We start from the raw sequence: 23356 nt of genomic DNA, 5'->3' as shown, positions 1-23356 counted from the left end.
TCTAATATTACGCAATATTCACATTATCCTTTCATAAGGGTAATCTTCTATCTTCAAGGTGCAAACTGTGAGTCTATTTCTATGCTCGACTATCCTCTTTCTTACTTCTATGGTGTGGTAGCATGATGCTCTAGTCACTTCGTTTAAAGATAGGAACATCCCAGTTCATCGTTCGATTAGTTACATTCTGCTACTCACATACATTTTACCATTCGCTTCTCGTATATAGACTTCATCCTTCTTATATACTTCTTCCCTTATATCGTAGTTTAATATCTTTGACGACCTGTCAAAGAGATACTTACTTTCTAGCTTACCACTAATCTGGTACGCATCACTTTCCAATACATCTGCGATTTTTAGCTATATTCTAGCTCGTTAACTCGAAACTAAGTTCGTATCCTAGAAGCATAACTCCTATGTTCTCACAACTATACGTATTCATTCGTTTCGTGGCCTCGATTGTAGCTTTCTCGCGAGCACTTCACTTCCGTCACAGAGTTCTGGTCTAGGTATACTTACATAAAAACAAAACTCTTTTAAAAACTCTTTCACATAAAACATCTCGTTTCGAAATTTAAATCAAAATTTCATTCAAATCTTAGCAAAATTGTGCACTAGGGTGATGACGTCTCTCATCCCCAAAGAGTTGCCACAGCTCACCTTTTCGTCTGAGCATAATGCATATGATGCATGTACTATTAATGCATGTATTCATTTATTGTTCTTTTCATTAGCAATGTATGTAGTGATGCACTTCTATCAATGTCGTGGCATTTATATACAATGACTATCACGGGTCTAGGCACAATTATGCTTTCAAAATCGTTTAAACAAAACAACTTTAGAAAGTTATAAAGTTTAAGTTTTGTAAGCTCTCTAGACCTTAAAACTCTGTATCTGGAAAGTTCTTCAACTTTTGTAACTTTGCATTTCTTCTTCATTCTCCTTTTTGACACTTCGATCGATCGAATTCGACAGCATATTGGCGTTATTCAATGCCAACCACATACGTGTTACTATCGAGTCATAGTAACATCGATTATATTCTAGTCATAGGGGGCATTGCATCTCCCCGAGATTCCATCTGGATATGCATGTCGCATATGCATATCCTATCGAAAACAAAATATACACGTGTATCTCATATACGTATGTCACAACAAACAAACAAGCACTTTACATACCAATAAATCATACTCATCACACAACGACAATGCAAACCACTTGGATCAGACAGAACTCAACTCTATAGCTGCAGTAGTTCCTAGGTCACTTAACTGACAAAACTCATATTAGCAGAGGTAACTGGACCAACTGCTCTGATACCACAATTGTCACGACCCAAATTATTGAGCCGCGACCGGCGCTAGGGAACGGGAGTGGTAGCTCCGGAACCCGTAGCAAGCCTAAAACCATTATAAATTTTTCGCGAATAAAACATCTTATTATGTATAATACGTTTTCAGAAATCTTTCTTAAGTAATATAATTCAAATATCAAAATATCGCCTTCCTTTCCTGAAAATGTTCGCAGCACAATTCTTAGAAACCAGGGTCTTACCGAGCGATATCTCATATCCAGCACCGCCCTGTTCTAGTCATAATCATAACCAATTCCTCTCAAGGCAATTGGTACAAAATTCAAACGGATAAAACGTCATCTTTATAAACAACTTATCTATAAAATTATATCAGAGTTTACTTTTCAAATACCGTTTGAAATTAAATCATAAATCTTATACTGACACCTACTGACTACTGCAGCTCTATAAAAACTCGCACTTTGTGTAAGCCAAAAGGTTGCCGACACAAAGGAGATGGTCTGTCTGATCTGACTCCGGTCACCTGAAAGGAAACACTGTGAGGGGGTCAGTATTTTGGAAAATACTGAGTGAGTTTGCAAGTTACAAACAGTAATCATATAAAATATAACATTGCATCTTGAGAAAACAATAATATAAAACATATAAACAGGTATTTGATCCGTACGAAACTAATATCATAGCATGCGACACCTCTCTCGAATAATCATATATCATTCAACCCAATCGTAAATATCAATTGCGAGTCCAACTCGCTGGTAGCCCAGCCACTAGATACGGGGACTTCCAGGCTACACCGTAGCCGAGTTCACTCTCGTATCGAAATCATATACCAAATCGTAAAATTCATATTCATCAACAGCTCCCAGCTGTGTCAAGTCATTTCTCAATGCAAACATACTAGACTGACTCGATACTGGTGATCACACAGCCTATTGACACCCAATAGGTAGCTAGTTTCTTCGGATCGCATACTAGTTCTCGTATATAGAAATTAAGTAAACATATAACATTTCAATCAATTATATGTAATGCGATGCGTATAAACAGTATATATATCTATATAAAATAACTTTAATATATAATACACGAAAGTAAAGTGCAACTCACAGTGACCGCTATCCAAAACTGCACTATTATAATCCCGCAAGCGTAAGCTCCATGCGTTGTCCAATCACATATCCACTCCCGCTAACTGGCTTGATAGCTTGTCGGTACGTCAGTTACTTAATCGAGTTACCTATACGTTTAATTCATAAACGTTGATTTAGTATCAAAACCCTAAGTTATAAACTTAGGTTAACATAATCGTATTTCAAATACGATTCCTAACTTTGATAATCTCTTAATCACACTTCTCTTTTAAACGTCCTAGTTTACGTTTTGATATTCAATCGAATCACGATTGATTACACGACTTGAAATTGTTTGAAATCGAGTTTCTGCGTCGCGTCAGGGCCCAGAAAGCCCAAATCAGGATTCCTCACTCGGCGAAGGACTGCACGTTCGTGCAGTACGCTGCACGTTCGTGTGCTCCACGTTCGTGGAGTGTACTACACGAACGTGTGCTGCATGTTCGTGCAGTATGCTACACGAACGTGTACTGCACGTTCGTGCAGCAAACGGCTGCCGATGTGCAGCCCCGGGGTTCATTCCCCGGGCCAATTCCGACGTGCTTAAACGTCCAAAGTCGATTCTAGCACGATTTCCATTAATAACCATCTCAAATATCATCAAAAACGCCAATAGAAACGCGATTACGATTCGTTTAATTCGTTAAAACAAAATAACCCTTATTTATCAATTCTCATAATATCAACGTCAAGCTTACCTCGATTTGAAGCTTAGCGATGATAGAGAATCGAATTCTGAACGAATTGATATAAAGAACTCGCGATTTGAGCGAGAAACGGCGAAACGGCGGCGAATCGATCGCCAAAACCTTTCTTCTTCTCTCTGTTTCATTCTTCTGATTCTCTTCTTCTTTCCTTACTCTTAAGGAAAGGTTATATATATGTATGGCTAATTAACATTTTGATCCTTCATTTCTTTAACTTAAACTATTTCTCTTTTAAACTTTCTAATTTAACCAAATGGTTAAATTATTCTTTTAACTCGATTGCTTACGTATCATTTATATTCATATAAATAATACTAACTCAATATTATTATTTTCCGTCAAAATCTTTTAATTACTATTCTCGAGGCTTAATTGGCTAATTTACACTTTCGCCCTTAAACTTCTCAAAAGTTGCAATTTAGCCCAAACACATCCGCGTCCAAATTTCAAAAGGTCTCCGATTGACCCGAAACTTTTACCACATATACTATAAAATATTTCGCGGGCTTTGGCGAAATAATATCCCTTCGGGTCTTATATGGTTAAATTACCATTTTAGTCCCTGTACTTTATTTTGCGACTTTCTTAACATTTTTCTTTTCTAATTCCAATTCCAACTTTAGAATTGAAATATAATATTAAATTCCTCGCAATAATCTTTTTCAAAACCGTCCTGCTAAAGTTTTATACTTATCTTAATTTCTCGGAAATCCTTCCGATATCGCTACTCCGGCGATGCAACACTGGACACGTGGTCCAATTAAATACTTAAATATTTTGGGGTATTACACTAGCAGTACAATAAATAAAAATTAGATGACAGCAATAAAAAAACCACATAAGTAGAGAAGCATGAGCTAATTGAGTATTCACATTACTCAACAAGGAACGATGATAGGATTAGACGTATTGAACGAAAGTAAAGAATCAAGGACATAGAATGGTAAGTATACATGAATACTACTAGTTTAGTCATCTTTGATGATAAGACGTCATTAAGACGAACTATCATTGGATATCAGTAAGGAACTGAAAGTTTTAAGAGAAGAAATCAAAAGTAAAGTTGTCAGTGATAACTGACATCAAAGTGCAAGAAGTACAGAAATTGGAATGACAATTCCATGTGCTGACCAGTGTCGTAAAATGAACACAGTATCCTTACTATAAACAAAAATTCTAGATGTACATGGGATTAAAGTAAGAGAAGAATATGAAAATTCGAGGACGAATTTTTATAAGGGGGGAAGAATGTAATACCCCAAAAGATTCAATTATCCAATTGGACCATGTGTCCAGTTCTGATTCGCCAGGGTGGCGATATCGGAAATAATTTCCAAGAAATTAAAGTAAATAAGTCTTTAGTAGGTCGGTCTTGGAAAAGTAATTATGCGGAATTTAATATCATATTCCAATTCTAAAGTTGGAATTTAAATTAAAAGGAAAAATGTCAAGAAAAGTCCCAAACTAGAGTTCAGGGACTAAAGTGGTAATTTAACCAGTTGAGTCACGAAAAGGGAAATTATTTCGCCAAGGTCCGCAAAATGTTTTATAGTATATGTGGTAAAAGTTTCGGGTCAATCGGAGGCCTTTTAAAATTTGGACGCGGATGCGTCTTGGGCTAAATCACAATTTTTGAAAAGTTTAAGGACCAAAGTGCAAATTAGCCAATTAAATATCGAGAATAGTAATTGAAAGATCATTAACGGAAAATAATAATATTGGATTCGTATTATTTATCGGATATAAATAATACGTATAGCTATGATTAAAAAGTTAATTAATTTAGTTATGGACTGAATCGAACAAAAGAAAAGTTTAAAGGTTAATTTGTAACAAATGAAGAGAACAACTACCAAAATGGGACTTTAACCATGATATATAAAGTTAATGATAGGAATCAGATGAAGGAAGAATCCTCCAGAAGCTCTCATCTCTTTCTCGTTTCATTCATCGATTCTTACCGTCGTTCGCTCGCCGTTTCGCCGTTCGACGTCCGTTTCGGACGATTTTCGCGGCAATATCTTCGGAATTGGAAGCTCTATCAATCCTAAGCATCATATAAAGGTAATATTGCTGATTTGGATGTTAAAATCTGAGTTTATAGGCTGTTTCAACGAAAACGTTACGTTCGAATCGCGTACGTCGGAATTGAGACGTTTACGGTTGATTTCGAAGTGATTAAAGTGTTTATAACATGTTTAGATGAATTGAATATGAATTGGTATAAGTTTTGAGTGATTTGGGGCCTCGGAAATGGTCCAGAGACGTCAAAAACGTCGTGGGCACGACGTGCACCACGGGGGTGCACGACGTGCACCAGTAGGGGTGCACGACGTGCACAAGGAAGGGCACGACGTGCCCTTCATGAAAATTGAAGGGCACGACGTGCCAAGCTAACACGACGAGCCCTACTTTGATCGTGACCTTCGGGGGACCTCCGGGAGCGGAAAATAGCTTCCGAAAGCGTGAAATGGACATGGAACTTGATGTTTTAAGCTAGGCTTATGGAATGAGCATATTAAGCAAGGCTTAATTGATTAGTTAAACACCACTAATGGTATTAACCAAGTGTAAGAATGAGATTTGGTAATAGATATCAAGAAAGATACGTTTAGAACGCGACAGCTTATGTTTTGCGCTTTTGGTCATGTTTGGTGGTTAGAATAATCGTTAGAACAGATTCTTTAAGTATACTCTTTAACGATAGAATCCTATGATAGATGTGACGGGCTATCGAGCTATGAGTATGATGAACCAAGGAGCTCGTCAAAGATTGACGGGCTAGTCTCTTGGAGCTTACGTTTGGATATAAGGAATATCGGTCACTGTGAGTGGCACTTTACTTTTGCGTATTGTTATTTAAAAGTTAATATTTTGATATATTATGATTAAACACATCGCATAGTATATGATTTGATATGTAGCATATCGAATTGCTTTTATCGATTATCATTTATTGTTATTATTGAATTATTATAGTTTTGAAACCAGTGTGTGATTCGAGGAAACGTGCTACCTATTGGGCGTCAATAGGACTGTGTGATCACCGGTAAGTATGTCAGTCTAGCGTGTCTAGATTGTTATCGTGTCGTAGAATTATATCAAATATCGAATATCGAACATCGTATATTGAATCGTATCGTATCGTATCGAAGTTGGAATGAGTATATCGAATGGGATACGAGGTTTAACTCGGTTGAACTATCTCGGGACCCGTATCCTGTGGGTTTAACTCGGTTGAACTATCTCGGGACCCACACCTTGGAATTAAGAGACGGTAGTGGTTTAATTCGGTTGAATTATCTCGGGACCCTACCCATCGGATCGATCGAATTGATTATTATCGATATGGATCGTATATAAGTTATAGATCGTATTGAGTATCGTAATTAGGGTTTCAATCGGATCTTATATTTGGATAATATAATAGCATATTATATGATATTTTGATATCGAATCTTGATTTTGTATATACGAGTTTTTATCGTATGCGATGTCATGTTTTTAATAATACCGTTAGTAACTTGCAAACTCACTCAGTATTTCCCCAAATATTGACCCCTCACTCTGATGTTTGCAGGTAGTAGAAGTCGGATCAGACAAAACATATTCATTGTGCCAGAAGTCATTGGACTTGCACAAGTATGAGGTTCTAGAGCTGCAGTAGTCAATAGGAGTCAATAGCAGATTTGTGAATTGACTTCAAATGATTGATTTTAATGTAAACTCTGATATGATATTTTAATATCTACAATTATATTATTTAAAAGAGTTTTCTGAAAATGTTTTATATACAATATTATACTTTTAAATGCGAGAAATTATTAGTGGTTTTAGGCTTGCTACGGGTTTCAGAGCTACCACTCCCATTCCCTAGCGCTGGTCTCGGCTCAATAATTTGGGTCGTGACAATGTCGGCCAAGGGCCATCATTTCTTATTGATGAAAAGTAACGATAGCGACAAAGAGCCGGCAACGGTTTTAAAAGGAGGATCCATAGTGGTTTGTTACAAAATTGGTTGAAATCTGATTTGTTAAATTAAGTTTAATCAGATCTAATTAAGTTTTAATTGGTTTAATTAGATTTTAATTGGTTTATTAAAATTTGGGCTAATCTTCTTTTAATATCAAATCTTTTCGGGTTTTGTCATTATAGTCAAATCTATCAAAATCGTCAGGACTAGCCCATTTTGAGATATTCAGACAGTTATTATATGCAGGATTAGCCTAAATGGCCAGAAAAGATTCTGAATATCCCAAAATGGGCTAATCCTGACGATTTTGAAAGGTTTGACTATAACTGACAAACCCATAAAGATTTGATACAGAAAAGATTAGCCCAAATTTTAATTATGGTTAATTAAAGTTAATTATATTTAATTTAGAAGCTCATTCTCTTTTCTGTAAGAGGGTGAATTGGAACCGTTTTTTGCCAATTTTTGGGATTGTTCGACTCTTTTTTGTTAGGAATGACTTTTTTGATCTTTTATGACAAATTGAGGGGCTTAAGTGATCCTTTGTTCTTTAGTTATTAAACCGGAAGAAAAAGCTATAAAATCTACCCGTTATCCCATTACCTTCAAAATATCCACAAAAATGTCTACACACTACTACACTCTCTCTTCTTCAACTTTTCTTTTTTCTTCAAAACCAATTTCTCCACTTACAAAAATCCAATCTCTCCACTTGAAAAAATCCTTCTTTATTACCTCCTCATCATCTCTCCCATCATCAACAGCAACCACATCACCACCTTCATTGCAGACATTTTGGCAGTGGCTGAGTGATCAAGGCGTTGCGACAGGCAAGGCCCCAGCTAAGCCTGGTCTCGTTAAAGAAGGCCTGGGGCTGATAGCCCACAGAGACATTGCAAGAAACGATGTTGTTTTGGAAATACCAAAGAAACTCTGGATAAACCCAGATGCAGTTGCAGCTTCTGATATTGGGAGTGTGTGCAGTGGATTGAAGCCTTGGATATCTGTTGCTCTGTTCTTGATCAAAGAGAAGGGGAAGAAGGAGGGTTCTAAATGGTGGCCTTATTTGGATATACTTCCTCACAGTACTAACTCAACTATATATTGGTGGGTTATGCTTGTTTTGTTTTGTCTTTGTTTTTAATTGGAATTTGGTTTATCAGTGAGTTGTGATTTTGTGGGGTTGATGAAGTGTTTGATTTTGTCATTCCAGTGCAGGTCAGAAGAGGAACTTGCTGAGCTTCAAGGTTAGTCATCTCATCTTTTCTAAATTTTATTTCAGTTTGGCATTTTATGAGCCTTTTAATTGATTAGTAGGTAGCACGGACACTTCAATCGATCAACGTTTCCCGTTTCGGAAACGAGTCGGACACTTGGCGTTTCGGACACGATACTTCAATTTTAACATACGAAACTTTAAAATAACGCGGTTCCTCCCTGTCTGTCTCCAAGTATCATGTTCCTCATGTCCGTGTCCCTGCTAGTTAATTTGACGTTTCCCGTTTCAGATATGTGTCGGACACTTGCTGTTTCGGATATGAAATTTCAATTTTAACATAGAAAACTCAAAAATAATTTTGTTTCGCCGTGTGTGTGTCCAAGTTTTACATTATCCCGTGTCCGTGCTACCTAATCTTGTCCTCTTTGGTTAGCTATATTTTTTTGTTTATATTTATAGATGTTTTACAAAAATTACAAGGTTGTGGATTATCGGAACATATTATGACAATTTGATTATTTAATTTTAACCTGCATAGGAAAAGGAATTTACCATGATATTTCCTTGTTATTCATCACTTTTTTTAATTGAATTTCTGAAGGAACTCAACTGCTGCGAACAACGTGGAATGTAAAAGAATATTTGCAGCGTGAATTCGTAAAAGTACAAGAAGAAATTCTTATCCCTCATAAGAAGCTTTTTCCTTCCCCTATAACATTGGATGACTTCTTCTGGGCATTTGGGATGCTCAAATCAAGGGCATTTTCTCGTCTTCGTGGTCAAAATCTTGTTTTGATTCCCCTTGCAGATTTGGTATGATCTTTCATTTCTTTTCTTATGTCGTTTTCAGTAGCAACGCGTAGTTTGTCTTTCTAAAGCTTGCTTGAGATTTATGCTGCATTGTTTTTCTGGTTCTGCTAGATGTAGCTAGGAGATTCTTCTGGCATTGGCATTGAAAAAACAACTTGGATTGTTCTTTTTATAATCTCTTTTCTAGAAAATTGATGTGCATCTTGACCCGCGATTCCAGAGTTGGCATTTTGTTTTAGAGATTAGTGCATTTGAAATATTCATCTGGCGTCCCACCCATGTAGAAGTAGATCGACATTCAGTTTTGAGTAATTTCTCTGTCTAGCACGGAAATGAAAAATTGCAGAAATGGAAAATAAGCAACATTTTTTATAAGAATGAGTTATAAATATGGAGTTTCTGAAAACAGAAATGAATTGCCGAATATAGGATTTGAGAAGTTTCCGTGTGATATAGATATCTACACACTTGGAAATTTAGAAAATCAAAGCAAGTATGTTATGTTGTAGTTATCCAGTTGACAATTAACATTACAATAAGGGGAAAGAGTGAAGTAAATGAGCAAGTAGAAATATATATATTAAATTAAATAATTCGCCTCTTGTTCCAACTTAGCATAGCAAGTCCGAATCCAATCTTCAAGAGGGTTGTGAATTTTTCATGTCCTAAAAATAATGTTCCAACTACTTGGTTCTTGGATCAGATCAACCACAGCCCTGACATAACAACAGAAGATTATGCTTATGAGATTAAAGGAGGAGGTCTTTTCTCTAGAGACCTCCTGTTTTCTCTCAGGTCGCCCATTTCAGTCAAGGCCGGTGAGCAGGTAAAGTGATTTAGCTCTTACTTTCTACAGTGCTGTTTCCAATATGCTACTGCAGATTTTCTTTTACCTGCTATTCTTTTAAACAAATTGTAGTAATGGAACACTATATATGACGTGAAAGTTTGAAAGTAAACAGAAAATTATGTTGCTGGGTTATTTTAAAAGAAATTTCGATTATATGCTTGGCTTGTGATCTGATGATTAGTAATTCATTTTGACTGATTTCAACAGGTTCTGATCCAATATGATGTAAATAAGAGCAATGCTGAGTTGGCTCTTGATTATGGCTTCATAGAAACAAAGCCTGGTCGCAATACATATACCTTAACACTTCAAATATCCGAGTCGGATCCATTTTTCGGAGACAAGCTGGACATTGCTGAAACAAATGGTCTGGGAGAGACTGCAGATTTTGACATTGTCTTGGGCAGTCCTCTTCCGCCGACATTGCTTCCGTATTTGCGGTTGGTAGCACTTGGGGGAACCGATGCTTTCCTCTTAGAATCTATTTTCAGAAATACCATCTGGGGCCACCTTGAATTACCAGTTACTCGTGCCAATGAGGAACTCATATGCCGAGTAGTCCGAGATGCTTGTAAAGCTGCTCTTTCAGGATATCACACTACTATTGAAGAGGTAAATTGACCATTCATAATAAAATAGTCTAAAATTTTAGCTCATGTTCTCTTTTTTAAAATTACAATGGAGAAGGGGGACATTTGAATCTGAGACTCGAAAATTTGTCCCTACCATTATCATTTTCGGTGCACTGGAGAAGTTAATAAGTCATGCATATTCTCAAAATTGAAGCAGATGGTGTCTTCAAATCGGTAATGGTTTTATGCTAGTTAGAACTAAACATCAAAAGCGAATTGCAGGATGAAAAACTAGGAAGAACAGATCTTAACCCAAAGCTCGAGGTAGCAGTGGGTATTAGAGCAGGGGAAAAGAAGGTTCTGCTGCAAATTGATGAAGCTTTCAAGCAAAGGGAATCGGAAATGGACGAGTTTGAATATTACCAAGAAAGGAGACTTAGAGATCTTGGTCTAATGGGGGAGCAAGGTGAGATTATATTCTGGGAGGCCAAATAGAGAACTGCTCCAAATGTGTTCACAACATAGCTTTTTAAAGAGAGGTCTGGCAAGCTACTTATCAGAGATTTTGTATCATTTGTTTACTAGTGATTTATTTCTGCTACGTCTTTGATTTTTCTGTGCTACTTACACATTGCATGTATATTGAGCATAATTCATACATCCAAAGGTAGTTTAGCTGTTCTTCTCCACTAAATATGTAGGTATTATCATGATCATGCCTAGGAATTTTAGTACCTCATTCTTGGGCAAACATAAGTTATAATACAGGGAAAGATTATTTTACAAGTTTTGACCTCGTGACTATCACCGTTAGAGGTGTGCGTTTGGTTCAAACCAATGCTTTGGTTTTTTTTTTTAAGCCGAATTGAAGCAAATTTACAAAAATTTGAAATATTTTAAGCGAAATCAAACAGAAAAACTGAATGAATTCATTAATTTGCTCGATTTGCACAGCCGGTGAGTGACTAAGAAATTAAGAAATTTACAAGCGGATAATAAAGATGTCTACATTAAGCTGTTTACTATATAAAGTATTGTTCATGTAAATTATGAATGAAAGAATATAATTGCTACATATGTATTTTCCAAATGTGGGACTATACCATTGAACAAAACTTCACCGGTAGAATAAATATATCAACACAAAAAATGAAAAAGCATGCCCTTTGACTGCCTCCAAATTGACACTTCACCATTCTTTTCTGCCAATTTCTTGTAAAGCTCTAAGGTGTGTGTATTCAAGACTGGAAACCAGGTTGCTGCTTCTAAATGATAGTCAGGTCACTCACTATCTTAATATCTGCTTGGAATTAAGTTCTCATCGCCATGTACTCGAGTTATTACGGTCTAGCAACTCATCACAACTTGCTCGCTCACAAAGACACTCCTGAGGGTTTGCATAAAAATAATCCTCCTCCTTCGGTTTATCTGCTATGATCCTACGGCGTGATGGTTGTCCCATCCTCTTCTCATGTGCTGCTTGAACAGCAATTGCAAACTCATTCCAAGTGAGTGTCCCATTCTGATGCAAATCCAGTAACCCCACAAGTTTTTTTCGATCTAGTAGGATTGTTTTCTTAAATCCAAGATACCTGGATGACATTTAATCAGAAGGGTCATCAATACTTGAATAAACGATATGCATCCCTTGTGAAATTAAATAATACGACAAATTACACCAAGAGCGAAAGGCGCACATACCTGCGATGACCTTCAACAACTTTCGCCATATTTCCATCATATGTGGGAATGAAAGTATTACTGGCTATTGAGACCATGAAATCCAGAGCAGCCATCTGCGAAGAATGATTCTGGAATTGCTGCAACTCTGCTGGATCCAACAGCATTTCTTTTTTTACCTGAAATAAACTTTAAGACTGAGATCTAGGTGGAACAAAGCCTAACATAGAAAAATAAATTTAGATGACAATGAATTAAATGTGTCTTCCAGGTTTGCAATCAATTGGTTTCCATGGGAAAAGCAAACCCATTGAAAAGCCACTTAGACCCCTAGGCAAACATGGCACAAGCAGCAAAGTGTTACACAGGCATACGGATAGAGTACCTAATAAGATACTTCAGATTTACAATATGAAAAACTTGAGGCAAGAAATGGAACGGTAATTACTCACTATATGTGGAAATGCAGCCCTTAGTGCTGCAAGTCTACGTTCACTTCCATATATCTCACCAGCTGCAATATATATCTGTGTTTCCTTTTCAAAACCCAGTGCCTGCAAGATCAGTGTCGCCTCCTCAGGTGTCAGAGGACACAGACCTTGAGATCTCCTCTCTTCAGACACTATCTCTTTCTCTCTCCACCAAGGATAGGCATATCTAAATGAAAAATGCTATTAAAAAAACATATATTATATATTTTGCAAAATAGAGCGTTGCACCAGAGTGAAAGAATAGACACACTAAGAAAGTCAGCGGTTATTATTCATGTATTCTCTCTACTATGTTCTAATGTCCAAATACCAAAGAGACTACTACAAGCCATCCTGGTTGTAATTCTATAATGATGTTGTCTTCATTAACAATATGATTGATTTCCATTTTTATATTTCCTAGCAGCTACTAAAAAAATAAACATCTTCAAGGACTCGCTGCCATCTGGCAGAAGAAGAAAGACAATGGTATCAGAAATAAATGACATCCCATAACAACAAGAAGTCAAATTTTCAACTTAACAAACCTTAATCGCTTGAGCTCCTCAGCTTCTTCAACGGAGCAGCCATGGGTGCAACCTGAGAAAGCCAACATGTCCATTTCATATCTTAGATGCAAGGCTACATAAGGCCCTCTTTCCTGAAGCATGCGAACCAAATTGTATCCCAATCTTTCAATCTGCGGAGTAAATTTCAGTGCCTGGAAATTCACTCGGCATCTGAGTTTCTGAAGATCAAGAGATATCCCATTGTTTGCCAAACGTGCATCAGTTTTGTTGAAGTGCAACACATTTAACTTGCTGAAAAGTGGCAAAATCTGCATCATACAATTGTAGAAATTTAATCATTAGTCTTATCTTATTGACAAAGAATTGTTCTACAAAATGCAGGATAGAGGGAAGATCACTAGGTGGAACCACAAGCCATTCAAACACAAAGACAGAATTACTATCAGTTTGGATGTATTTTGTTAAACCTCACACTAGGTGCTCTATGCATCGATCAAAACTTAGTCTGAAATTACTAGCTTATTTTGCTCAAGGATAAAACTTGTGAAGAAGTTCAGTCCGGTCTGTTTACTGGTTAAAGTATATCAGCCAAACTGAAGATGAAACTCTATTTAAGAAGCCAAACTGGAAAATCGTCGATCACTCGTCTAATTCAGCTGCTTGATGTTAGAAAGAACTTTTAAACCAGTAAGTGGTCTATCTATTCATTTAACTAACAAAAATTAGCTTGAGATGAAATTCAATATTCAACAAACCAAACTGCAAATCAATCACTCATATAATTCCGCTACTAGTTTTTAGAAAGAATTGCTAAATGGATCAAAATATCTACTGAATTAATAAAATTTGGCATAAGAATTTGCACCTGTTGCAGGTAGTATTTCTCATTTGACCAGCTAACCGGAGGCATCTCAAATACTTTGTATCCATGTTTCCTATTAAATCTTTTTGGCAGCCTTCGGATAATTCGAACTTCATCTCTTAGGGAGTCAATGAAATGCTTCACATCAAAGATGTCCTCAAAATTACTGCAGAACAAATTTTTACTTAGTAAAGAACTACAGAGTTGCAAAAGGTAAACATAAACCGTAGCTCTCCACTAACAAGAAATACACCTAGGGTCAGCCCAAAAAGATGTCTTGTCAAGTTCAGGAACAACCAAAGTCAGATTCAATAGCCGAGCAACAGCAACCATGTCACATATCTGATATGCCAAAAATAGTCAATAGCCTGATAAGACAATATAAAGAACAAAAAATGGAAGCAGCACAAACCGCAGCGCGCATTTGATTCAAGCCGCCATTGCATGACACCTTAAGATAACCGTTACTTGTATAATTTCCTGCAGTACGTCTCTGTTAAAAAATCTTATCTTTTATGCCAAATGCAGTTAAATACCATACAATTCAAACACATAAAGACTCCAACAACAAAATGAAGGTATTGTTATCCAGGTAGCACGAACACTTCACTCGATCAACGTTCTCTGTTCCGGAAACGTGTCGGACATTTGGCATTTTGAACACGAAACTTAAATTTTAACATAGGAAACCCTAAAATAAGGCCATTTTGCTGTTTCCGTGTCCATCCTACCTAGGTTGTCCATGATCCCTCAACAAGAATCTATACATCATGCAAATGTGTTGTTTAAACGAAGACAAATGCCAAAACACAAGCTTTTCATGATTCTTGAATGCAGAATTGTAACCCTAAACTCGTGGATTGCTTATTAAAATAAACAAAGCAAACAGCTGGCTCAGGCATTGCTCATTAAAATAAATTATGCTCCCAACTAACAACAATTAAATATGTAAATAAACAAAATTCCAAAAGTGCTCTCTATTTATCTCTATAAATTAAAAAAGTGAAACTGAATCAACTCCGAAGCTAGATTAACTCACTCACTTGCAGGAAGGAGCGGAGGAGGAGGAGGCGGAGAAGGCGGAGGCGGAGTAAGTTGAAGAGAAACGGGCGTGATCTGAAGTATTGTACGGGTAAAATAACGGGTAATAAAATGCGGTTGCCATAACTCACCAACGGCGACGAGCTGAACGAAGCCAGTCCACAACAAAATGGTGGAACACACTCTGATGAACCAAACCTGTAATCGTTTTCTACCTATTACTTGTGAAGAAGAAGAATTACTGTTGCTATTGGCTGATGATTTACCACCGTCCGATCTAACCTCCATTGCTCTCTCTCGTTTTACTGCCGCTCTTTCTCTTCTCCATCATCGTCGCCGTTTCATAGAATCAGATCGCTGCTACAACTCTCTTTATTATTTACGTCCGCATTTTGAAATTATTATTGAAGCTTTGGATTCAACAACTATTTTACTTATTAAATGGCTCTAACTTTTCGATCTTATTTTTTACTTTTCACGGGGAAAATAAACGTTTTCTTAAATACCGATAAAATTATTTAAAAAAGGAAAACAAGGTGCTTGGCTTTTCACAAACTTTATTTTTTAGATTAATTTAATTGTTAAAATATTCAAAAAAAAATTGTTTTGATTTTTTTGAATTTAACATTTTATAGTTTAAAGTATTAAGCATAGTGTTTTTGCTAAAGATTAATTCACATTAAGACAAGCGGAATCATAATGATAATTAAACTACACCATATAAATTGATTCTTTGATAAAATCAAGGTAAATTACTTGAGTAGCAAATCAAATCAAAATAATTTGATCTCTTTGATTCATTACATACGATATAATTATGAGGATAAATTTATAAAATAATGGTAAATTTTTAAAATTTATTATTACACAAAAGTAATATTTTTAGCCTCTTTAAAATTGACTTTTTATTTTATTTTTATTATTATAAATAATAATGAATGATGGAAATCGAATTCCAAAATGATATAACGAACTGAGTCGTGTATTATACGCTCAGCAAAGCGAATCTAAATACTTGCCCAAACAAGTTATAGCACAGTCACGAAGGTCTCGTCTGTCAAAGGCAATCCGAGAGGATTTGCCCAAATCTCCAAAATGGCCGAATTTTGTAGGACTCGGTAAATTTCAGTAATTAGATCTAACGCGTCTCACCGGCAGATATTGATTACGTGAATAATTCATTTACTATAAAAATTCTAGAAGACTCAGATCTCAGAATTACTTTCATACATGAAAATATATTCCTATCGTAACTAATCATATTTAGGAAGACTTTCCTAAATAAAACTCTTGCTAAATAGGAATCATTTTTCTATTGATTCATACATCTGAATAGTAATTCTTTTCCTATTTCAACTCTAAAAAGCATTCCTTCATGCTAACTATAAAAGGACTTGAAGTATGCCTATGCACGCATAATTACAATTACAACAATACTCTCTTTAAGCTCATTAATTGAATTAAGCATCGGAGCGCTCATCGGATAACCACCGTCCGATCAACCATCTATTCTATTTTACAGGTCAATCACTGTTATGAAGGCAGACTTCATCAACTGGCGCCGTTTATGGAAAAAGCTTGACAACTTCAAATATTGAAGTAGCTTTCCTGAACTCAAACAAATTTTATTGAAGGAATGAATTCCAACAGAATGGCCAAGAAAACAAACAAGCAACGCAAAACGACAGCCTAAGAAAAGAGGAACTAGTAGCCGGAACTAATACAAAAAAGAATGAAAACGAAGGCCTCATAGGATAAATCATTCTTGAGAATAAAGGCGCGGGAAATCAAAAAAAGGAGTATCATCCTCATGAAATATGATAAGCGGAGCAAGCAGCTATCATCGAGGAAAAAGACGAAGATATGAGATGTTGGCCAAAAAGGAATACACAGGTGCTTCAAGAGATGATGAAATAAGCAAATAATTAAACATGGCATTCGATGAAGAAGATTTTGGACGAATCAATGGCCCACACAATGACGCTCTGATGGTGGTAATGATCATCGAGCATTGGAATATGGAAAGAATCCTAATAGACAAAAGAAGCACGATAAACTTGATGACCAAAAAAGCCTTCAACGGCCTCGGAAGAACAATAGAGGAGTTAAAGCGAATTCCCACCGCCTATTAAACTCCTGGGAATGATAAACCTAGACGTAAAAGTTGGAAAAGAAAGGAAGGACGAAGAAATGCCAACACTATTCAACATAGTGGATATCGATCTCTCTTACAAGGCCATCTTGGGAAGACCCTTTCTCCAAGATTCGATAGCTGTCACCAACATGAAAGTACTCGCCATAAAAATTCCAGCAAAGGAAGGAATCATCATAATTAGAGAAAACCAGAAGACAGCCAAAAAATGCTACGAAAAATCAGTAAATTATTCCTTTGAGACGATGTCGATTGACGAAATCCTAAACTATGATATTGAAGAAAAGACTGTGAACCCAAAGGTCAAATGCTGAAGATGGACTTTAGAATAAAAAGGAAAGTGAACATAGGGATCGGGATAGACCCGAAGTTTGAAGAAGAAATCGGGCAATTCTAAAAAAGAACATAGGAACATTGACCTCAAAAGCCTCGGAGATCATTATGATCGATCTGCACGTCATAACCCACGAACTAAATATGCCGAAGGGCAGACTCCTATAAGACAAAAAAACAGAAAATTCTCGGAAGAAAAATAGAAGATAATAACGGACGAAGTAGAAAAAATAAAGAAAGCCGGATTTATCGGAGAAGTCCACAACCCCGAGTGGGTGGCCAATGTGGTAATTGTAAAGAAAACCAATGGAAAAAACAGAAGGTGAGTGGATTACACCGATCTAAACAAGGCATTGCCCAAAAGCTAGCCACCCGCTGCCTGATATAGATCAACTCGTGGATTTAACGGCAGATATGCCATGTACGGCTTGGCCGACACTGTACAAGACTATCACCAAATTCCAATGAAGCCAGGAGATCAAGAAAAGACATCGTTCATCACCGACGATGGAACATATTGCTATATTGCAATATCGTTCGGGTTAAAAAATGTTGTAGCAACATACCAAAGGCTCATAAACTTCATGTCCAAAGATGAAATCGGCAAAAGAGTTCAAGTGTGCGTGGATGATTTGAGAATAAAAAGCAAAAAGACTGGGAATCACGCAAAAGACCAGGAAGAAACATTCAAAATCCTAAATAAATTCGGGATAAAGCTCAACCCTGATAAATGGAGCGGTACTGACAATAAGAGAAAAATTTCCTGGGTTAGCTGGAGTACGATTTGTAAGGCAAAGTTCGAGGGAGGACTCGGGTTTAGAAATCTGAGAGCCATGGATTTAAATCGCGGTAACGGCCGCAGTCGCAGTCGCGGCCGTATATAACGGTAAAGGTTACGTAACGGCCGTAACGTTGTGTAATGGTCTACCGAACCGCTTTTTTTTTAATTTTTTTTGTAAAGTATGTGAAATTAACATTAAATTAAAGAATTAAACTGAGATCTTAATATACAAACCTCTAATAAAAAGAACTGTTAAAAAAACATATTTTACTAATTTTTCGTTATCATAGTTGATTATACTTTAATTTTTTTAATAATAATAAAAATTTATTCATAGGAAAAGGCAAACAAAAGATAAAAATTAAAATAGGATTTAATATGTTTACAACATAAATTATTACAAATAAAGTCACCACCAAAAAGAGTGTCGTGGAGGTTCTGCTAGAGGCTCTTCTCCCCTTTCAAAAATGAACAAGGAATTAACAAAACTTGACGTATCTGCATTACTTCTGAATGGCTCAAAACCAGGTTGCGTAGTAGATGACTGTGGATCATATTGGGTTGACTCGGTATTGGTATCCCCATATCTGTAGTTGGTATCCCCATATTCGTAGCTGGTATCTCCATATCCATAGTTGGTATTTGAGCTTGAACTGTCTCCTCCGTAGTTGAAAGCATTATAACTATCATATCCATAAAAGTTGTAGTTTTCTTCTCCGCTTGAATGAGGTTGATAATTTGTTGAAGAATGATAGTGATGATCATAAGGAGGAACCTGAGAAGGAGGATGAGGAGAAGGAGAAGGAGGAGGACGAACATCACGGCTTGAGGTATGTTGAGATTCAACCGCAAGTAACGGTATCGTTCACCAGTAATAAAGTGGACAAAAGTCCGGGTTGTCGAACCCACAGGGATAATGGCACTAATGAGGGTCGTTTCGAGTTGAGTTTAAATTCATTAGCTATTGAAAAGTGATTTTGGTATTTGAAAAGATTACTAATGTCAAAACAATCATCAAACACGAAATTAACAATAATGGAAAAGCGCCTAGAGGTTACTAATCATGCCAAAACGATATCTAGGTAATTTTGGGTCGAGGTCAAGGATTTTAGGTCGGATCAAGCTATCCAACGGAATCACTTCCGCTCTCTCGAGCCGGGAATGGGAGAATCGAACTTGATTAAAACACCAAAATTTAATCCACTCTCGTGCTCATAGATTTCGATAGAATCAATCAAGCCAATTAATTAGAAAACTTCACAACCGAAATAGCCCTAATTCACGCTAGTGCATCTAGGCCTAAATCATGTACTCCCCTAGGTATAATCTAATTAGTTAGCTCTCGCCCTCCTAATTAAATCACAAATCATAGATTAAGAGATCACTTTAATCTAAGCACTAGGTCCAAGGAGTACAACAACCATCTTAATCCAAAACCCTAACCCTAATCACCTAGCTAAATAATATGGCAATCATAACAGCCCCTAAACAAAGGGTCTAGCCACTAATTATCATCACAACACAACTAATTAAATAATAACAAAGATTAAGCATAGAGTAAAGAATAAGTACCTTGGAATATTCAATGAACAATAATAGCATGAACAAGATAATGGAGCTTCAATAAATAAACTACTACTTGTATTGATTAACTTTCCCAAAATAGCAAAATCTGGAAATAAACCTGAAGAACACTAATATCAAAGATGATCTATTACTACAAATAGTAAGAACAATAAGAACTACAACTAAAAGCTATTGCTACAACTAAAAGCTAGAGAGAATAATTGATTCCTACACTAATGAAGAGTGACTACTATTTTTTATCAAATCACTGTTAACCTAAAAAAAGAGATAAAATGGTTTATATAATGTTTACAAATGAGGAAATAGGAGACAACTCATAAAAGAGTGCTTGGCCAAATGAGGAAACCATGTGTGAGTGTTGATAAAATTTGCTGAGATCCTTCTTTACTCATGTCTCAAATCGAGACAAGGTTGTATCAAATCGAGACAACCTTTTAATGAGCTACTGCCTTGGCTTTTTTAAGTGTCTCGATTTGAGATGGCTTTTTAAGTGGGGTGTCTCAATTTGAGATGGCTTTTTAAGTGAGGTGTCTCGATTTGAGACATCCTTTGAGCTGAGGGAGAATTCTTCGTTTGCTTCCAACTTTCGCACTCGACTTCCACTTTCGACGATTCTTCACTCTTTTGGCTTCAAAACACTCTGCAATGCTCTTGATTCCCTGAAACATACACACACGCTATAAGGTATACATTTTCATAGAAAAGCGAGGTGAAAACATACAAAATCATGCGGAATAGCACTCTAATTATAGGAGTATTTTACTCCTATCAAGGTACCTGCATCAACATTTGTGACATACATACTATCATAAGGAAACGTTGATGGAACAAATGTTTCTCCTCCACATGCAGGGGGTGTTGCACTACCATCATCGTCATCATCACTAGCGTTGCCATCATCATCATCATCATCATCATCACCGCCACCACCACCGCTAGTACTAAATCCAGCTGGATTACTCTGTTGAGCGTTAGAAGGTTGAGTTGTGGGTTCATCATCTTCAAATATCCAATCCATTATGTTCTCCATCAAGTAGAGGTGTTTCTCTTTCTTCAAGCCATTCGGATAAAGGATCATCTTCCTCAAAAATATAATCCAAATTGATGGGATTGTAACTTTGGTTCAAGTCGTTCTGACTCTTTCTAGTTGCATTTCAAATTTTGAGCCTCATATTATAATGCACAAAAATAAGTGAATGTAACTTTTGGTATCGAAGTATGTTCCTTGTCTTGGTATGAATCAGCGAGAAAGTGCTCCAATTTCTTTCGCAATTTGAAGAAGATGTCGTTTGACTCAACACTTTTATAGCGATGGTTTGAAGTTCAAGAGCACTTTCACCATATTGAATCCACCACTCAGCTGTAATGAAAAAAATAAAAATTAATTTTCAATTAAAATACTACTCCCTCCGTCTCACAAAGATATGCCATTTGGACAAATACAAGATTTAAGAAAAATATAGTTAAATTTGTTAAAATTAGTTTTTTTATTAAACTTTTCAATTTTATCATTCTATAATTATAAGAAATATAAATAATATATTAATGACTAACTTATTTATTGGTGAGTCTTGTATTGGAACATAAACTCATTAATTCATTTGAGGATACATAAACATATTTATGAGGGGTATATAAGACTTTGAGTTGTTAAGTTGTTTACCAAATATAGAAGGTGGCCTATAATTTGGGACGCCAAAAATAGAAAGGTGGCCTATCTTTGTGGGACGGAGGGAGTAATAAACTAAAATAACTAAATGAAAAAGATTACATAGATTAGTAAAATAAATGGCTCTTTATGCCAATGCAGTACCAAAACTCTCCATTTTATCACGAAAAACCAGTACCTGTAAATTAATCTATAATTTATAAAGGACCAAGGAGGTAAATTAATAATTTAAAAATATTACTCCCTCCGTCCCACTCTAATTGACAAAATATGGAGTTTTTGGTGTCCCATTCTAATTGACAAAACTAACATAACTATAATTTTTTCCTTTAACTTTCCATCTTTACCCTCATGTAAATTTAAACTTTTTATGGGAAAATGGTGAATATTTAATGAGAATTTGACTAATATACTAATAGCATTAATTAGCTCCATTATCAATAGAGGGGTATAGAAGTAACTATCTATGTCATTTATTAGTTTGTATTGATTATTATAATTTAGTTATTTTATCAATTAGAGTGGGACGGAGGGAGTATTTACTTACTTGAGTATTTACTTACTTGATTTAGTGCTTTGACTTGATTGTCCAAAGTTGGCTCTAATCGTTTGATCACATTTTTCGTTCCAGCAAAGACCTCCTTATCATTAGATATGTCATGTTTGCCATACTGAAATTGTGGATTGAAAAAATATCCTGCAAAATTGATTATATTAGCCTAAATTCATGGTGATATCTAAGTATATGAATTTATACGCGGAAAATAAATTTCACCTGCCGCATGCAAATCATGATGTAATTGAAAGTTCCACCTTTTATCAATTATTCTCCAGTAATTGTCATAACTCCTGCAATTTTGTTTTATTGCCAATTTTGCTCTCTCCATAGCCTCGTATATAAATTCCATTGTAGGTTTATCATCACCATCGACTAATTTTGGAACTTTTAATAAAGGTTCTTGAACTTTCAAAATATATTTTGTCTTTTTCCAAAAATCTATACCTTCACTTGACAAGCTAAGAATTATTTTCTTAACTTCAACAACAGGACTGGTGGTAGCTCTACCATGCTTAGAAGCTAATAATTCTTCAGATTCAAACATGTTCCTCAATCCAATTCTATGTCTCGTTATACTTTCTAAGGTAAGAAAATTAGTAGCAAACCTTGTAATTCCAGGTCGAAGAAGATCTCTACCGTCAGTAGGGGTGTGCACGGTTCGGTTCGGTTCGGAGTGCGATTTGTCAAAACCGAAACCAAACCACCTACTTCGGTAAACGGTTTTTTCGGTTCGGTACACCGAAATTTCGGTTTTAACCGACCGAACCGAGTCGTTTAACCGAAATTTTCAAAGCATAAAATTTCACACAAAAATTCAAAGCAGAATTAAAAATCCAAATCTGAAATAAAAAACACAAAATTAATAATAATTCAAATTAAATTCTCTATTACAAATTCAAAAGGCATAAACTAAAATATGTCTAATACTCAAGAAGAAATAAGAATTTCGACAAAAAAACTCAAAAAATCTGAGCATAAATTAGCAACTAATCACTTCCGGCGGCACATGAACGGTTTCCACTCTGCTCCGATCTCCACTCATCGTCATCGTCAGCGTCTGATTATTGCTTGGACTTCACTCTCTTCCAATATCTCAAATATACA

The 23356-nt window shown here is 36.0% G+C and overlaps 3 protein-coding genes across 3 annotated transcripts; 1 reads left to right on the top strand and 2 right to left on the bottom strand.

Moving 5' to 3' along the window:
• Nucleotides 1-7726: 7726 nt before the first annotated feature.
• On the top strand, nucleotides 7727-11282 carry LOC126688348 (fructose-bisphosphate aldolase-lysine N-methyltransferase, chloroplastic). Its single transcript, XM_050383013.2, has 6 exons — nucleotides 7727-8244; nucleotides 8356-8384; nucleotides 8958-9169; nucleotides 9870-9992; nucleotides 10224-10628; nucleotides 10871-11282. Exons 1-6 carry the CDS (start codon nucleotides 7760-7762, stop codon nucleotides 11081-11083), a joined length of 1467 nt encoding a protein of 488 aa, XP_050238970.1. The 5' UTR covers nucleotides 7727-7759; the 3' UTR covers nucleotides 11084-11282.
• Nucleotides 11283-11581: 299 nt separating this feature from the next.
• LOC126688109 (rhamnogalacturonan I rhamnosyltransferase 1) lies at nucleotides 11582-15656 on the bottom strand. The gene is made up of 8 exons (XM_050382685.2): nucleotides 15174-15656; nucleotides 14543-14610; nucleotides 14384-14472; nucleotides 14134-14296; nucleotides 13287-13576; nucleotides 12721-12925; nucleotides 12290-12447; nucleotides 11582-12180 (listed from the first exon to the last, which is right to left on the bottom strand). Exons 1-8 carry the CDS (start codon nucleotides 15457-15459, stop codon nucleotides 11907-11909), a joined length of 1533 nt encoding a protein of 510 aa, XP_050238642.1. The 5' UTR covers nucleotides 15460-15656; the 3' UTR covers nucleotides 11582-11906.
• A 5522-nt stretch (nucleotides 15657-21178) lies between these two features.
• LOC130015689 (uncharacterized) lies at nucleotides 21179-23300 on the bottom strand. Its single transcript, XM_056106335.1, has 5 exons — nucleotides 23247-23300; nucleotides 23019-23091; nucleotides 22469-22831; nucleotides 22241-22390; nucleotides 21179-21384 (listed from the first exon to the last, which is right to left on the bottom strand). The coding sequence occupies exons 1-5, from the start codon at nucleotides 23298-23300 to the stop codon at nucleotides 21179-21181; spliced, it is 846 nt and encodes a 281-aa protein (XP_055962310.1).
• Between the last annotated feature and the right edge of the window lie 56 nt (nucleotides 23301-23356).

The sequence above is a fragment of the Mercurialis annua genome, linkage group LG6, assembly GCF_937616625.2.
Source record: "Mercurialis annua linkage group LG6, ddMerAnnu1.2, whole genome shotgun sequence".
Taxonomy (NCBI): Eukaryota; Viridiplantae; Streptophyta; class Magnoliopsida; order Malpighiales; family Euphorbiaceae; genus Mercurialis; species Mercurialis annua.
This window is presented reverse-complemented; position numbering and strand designations above follow the sequence as displayed.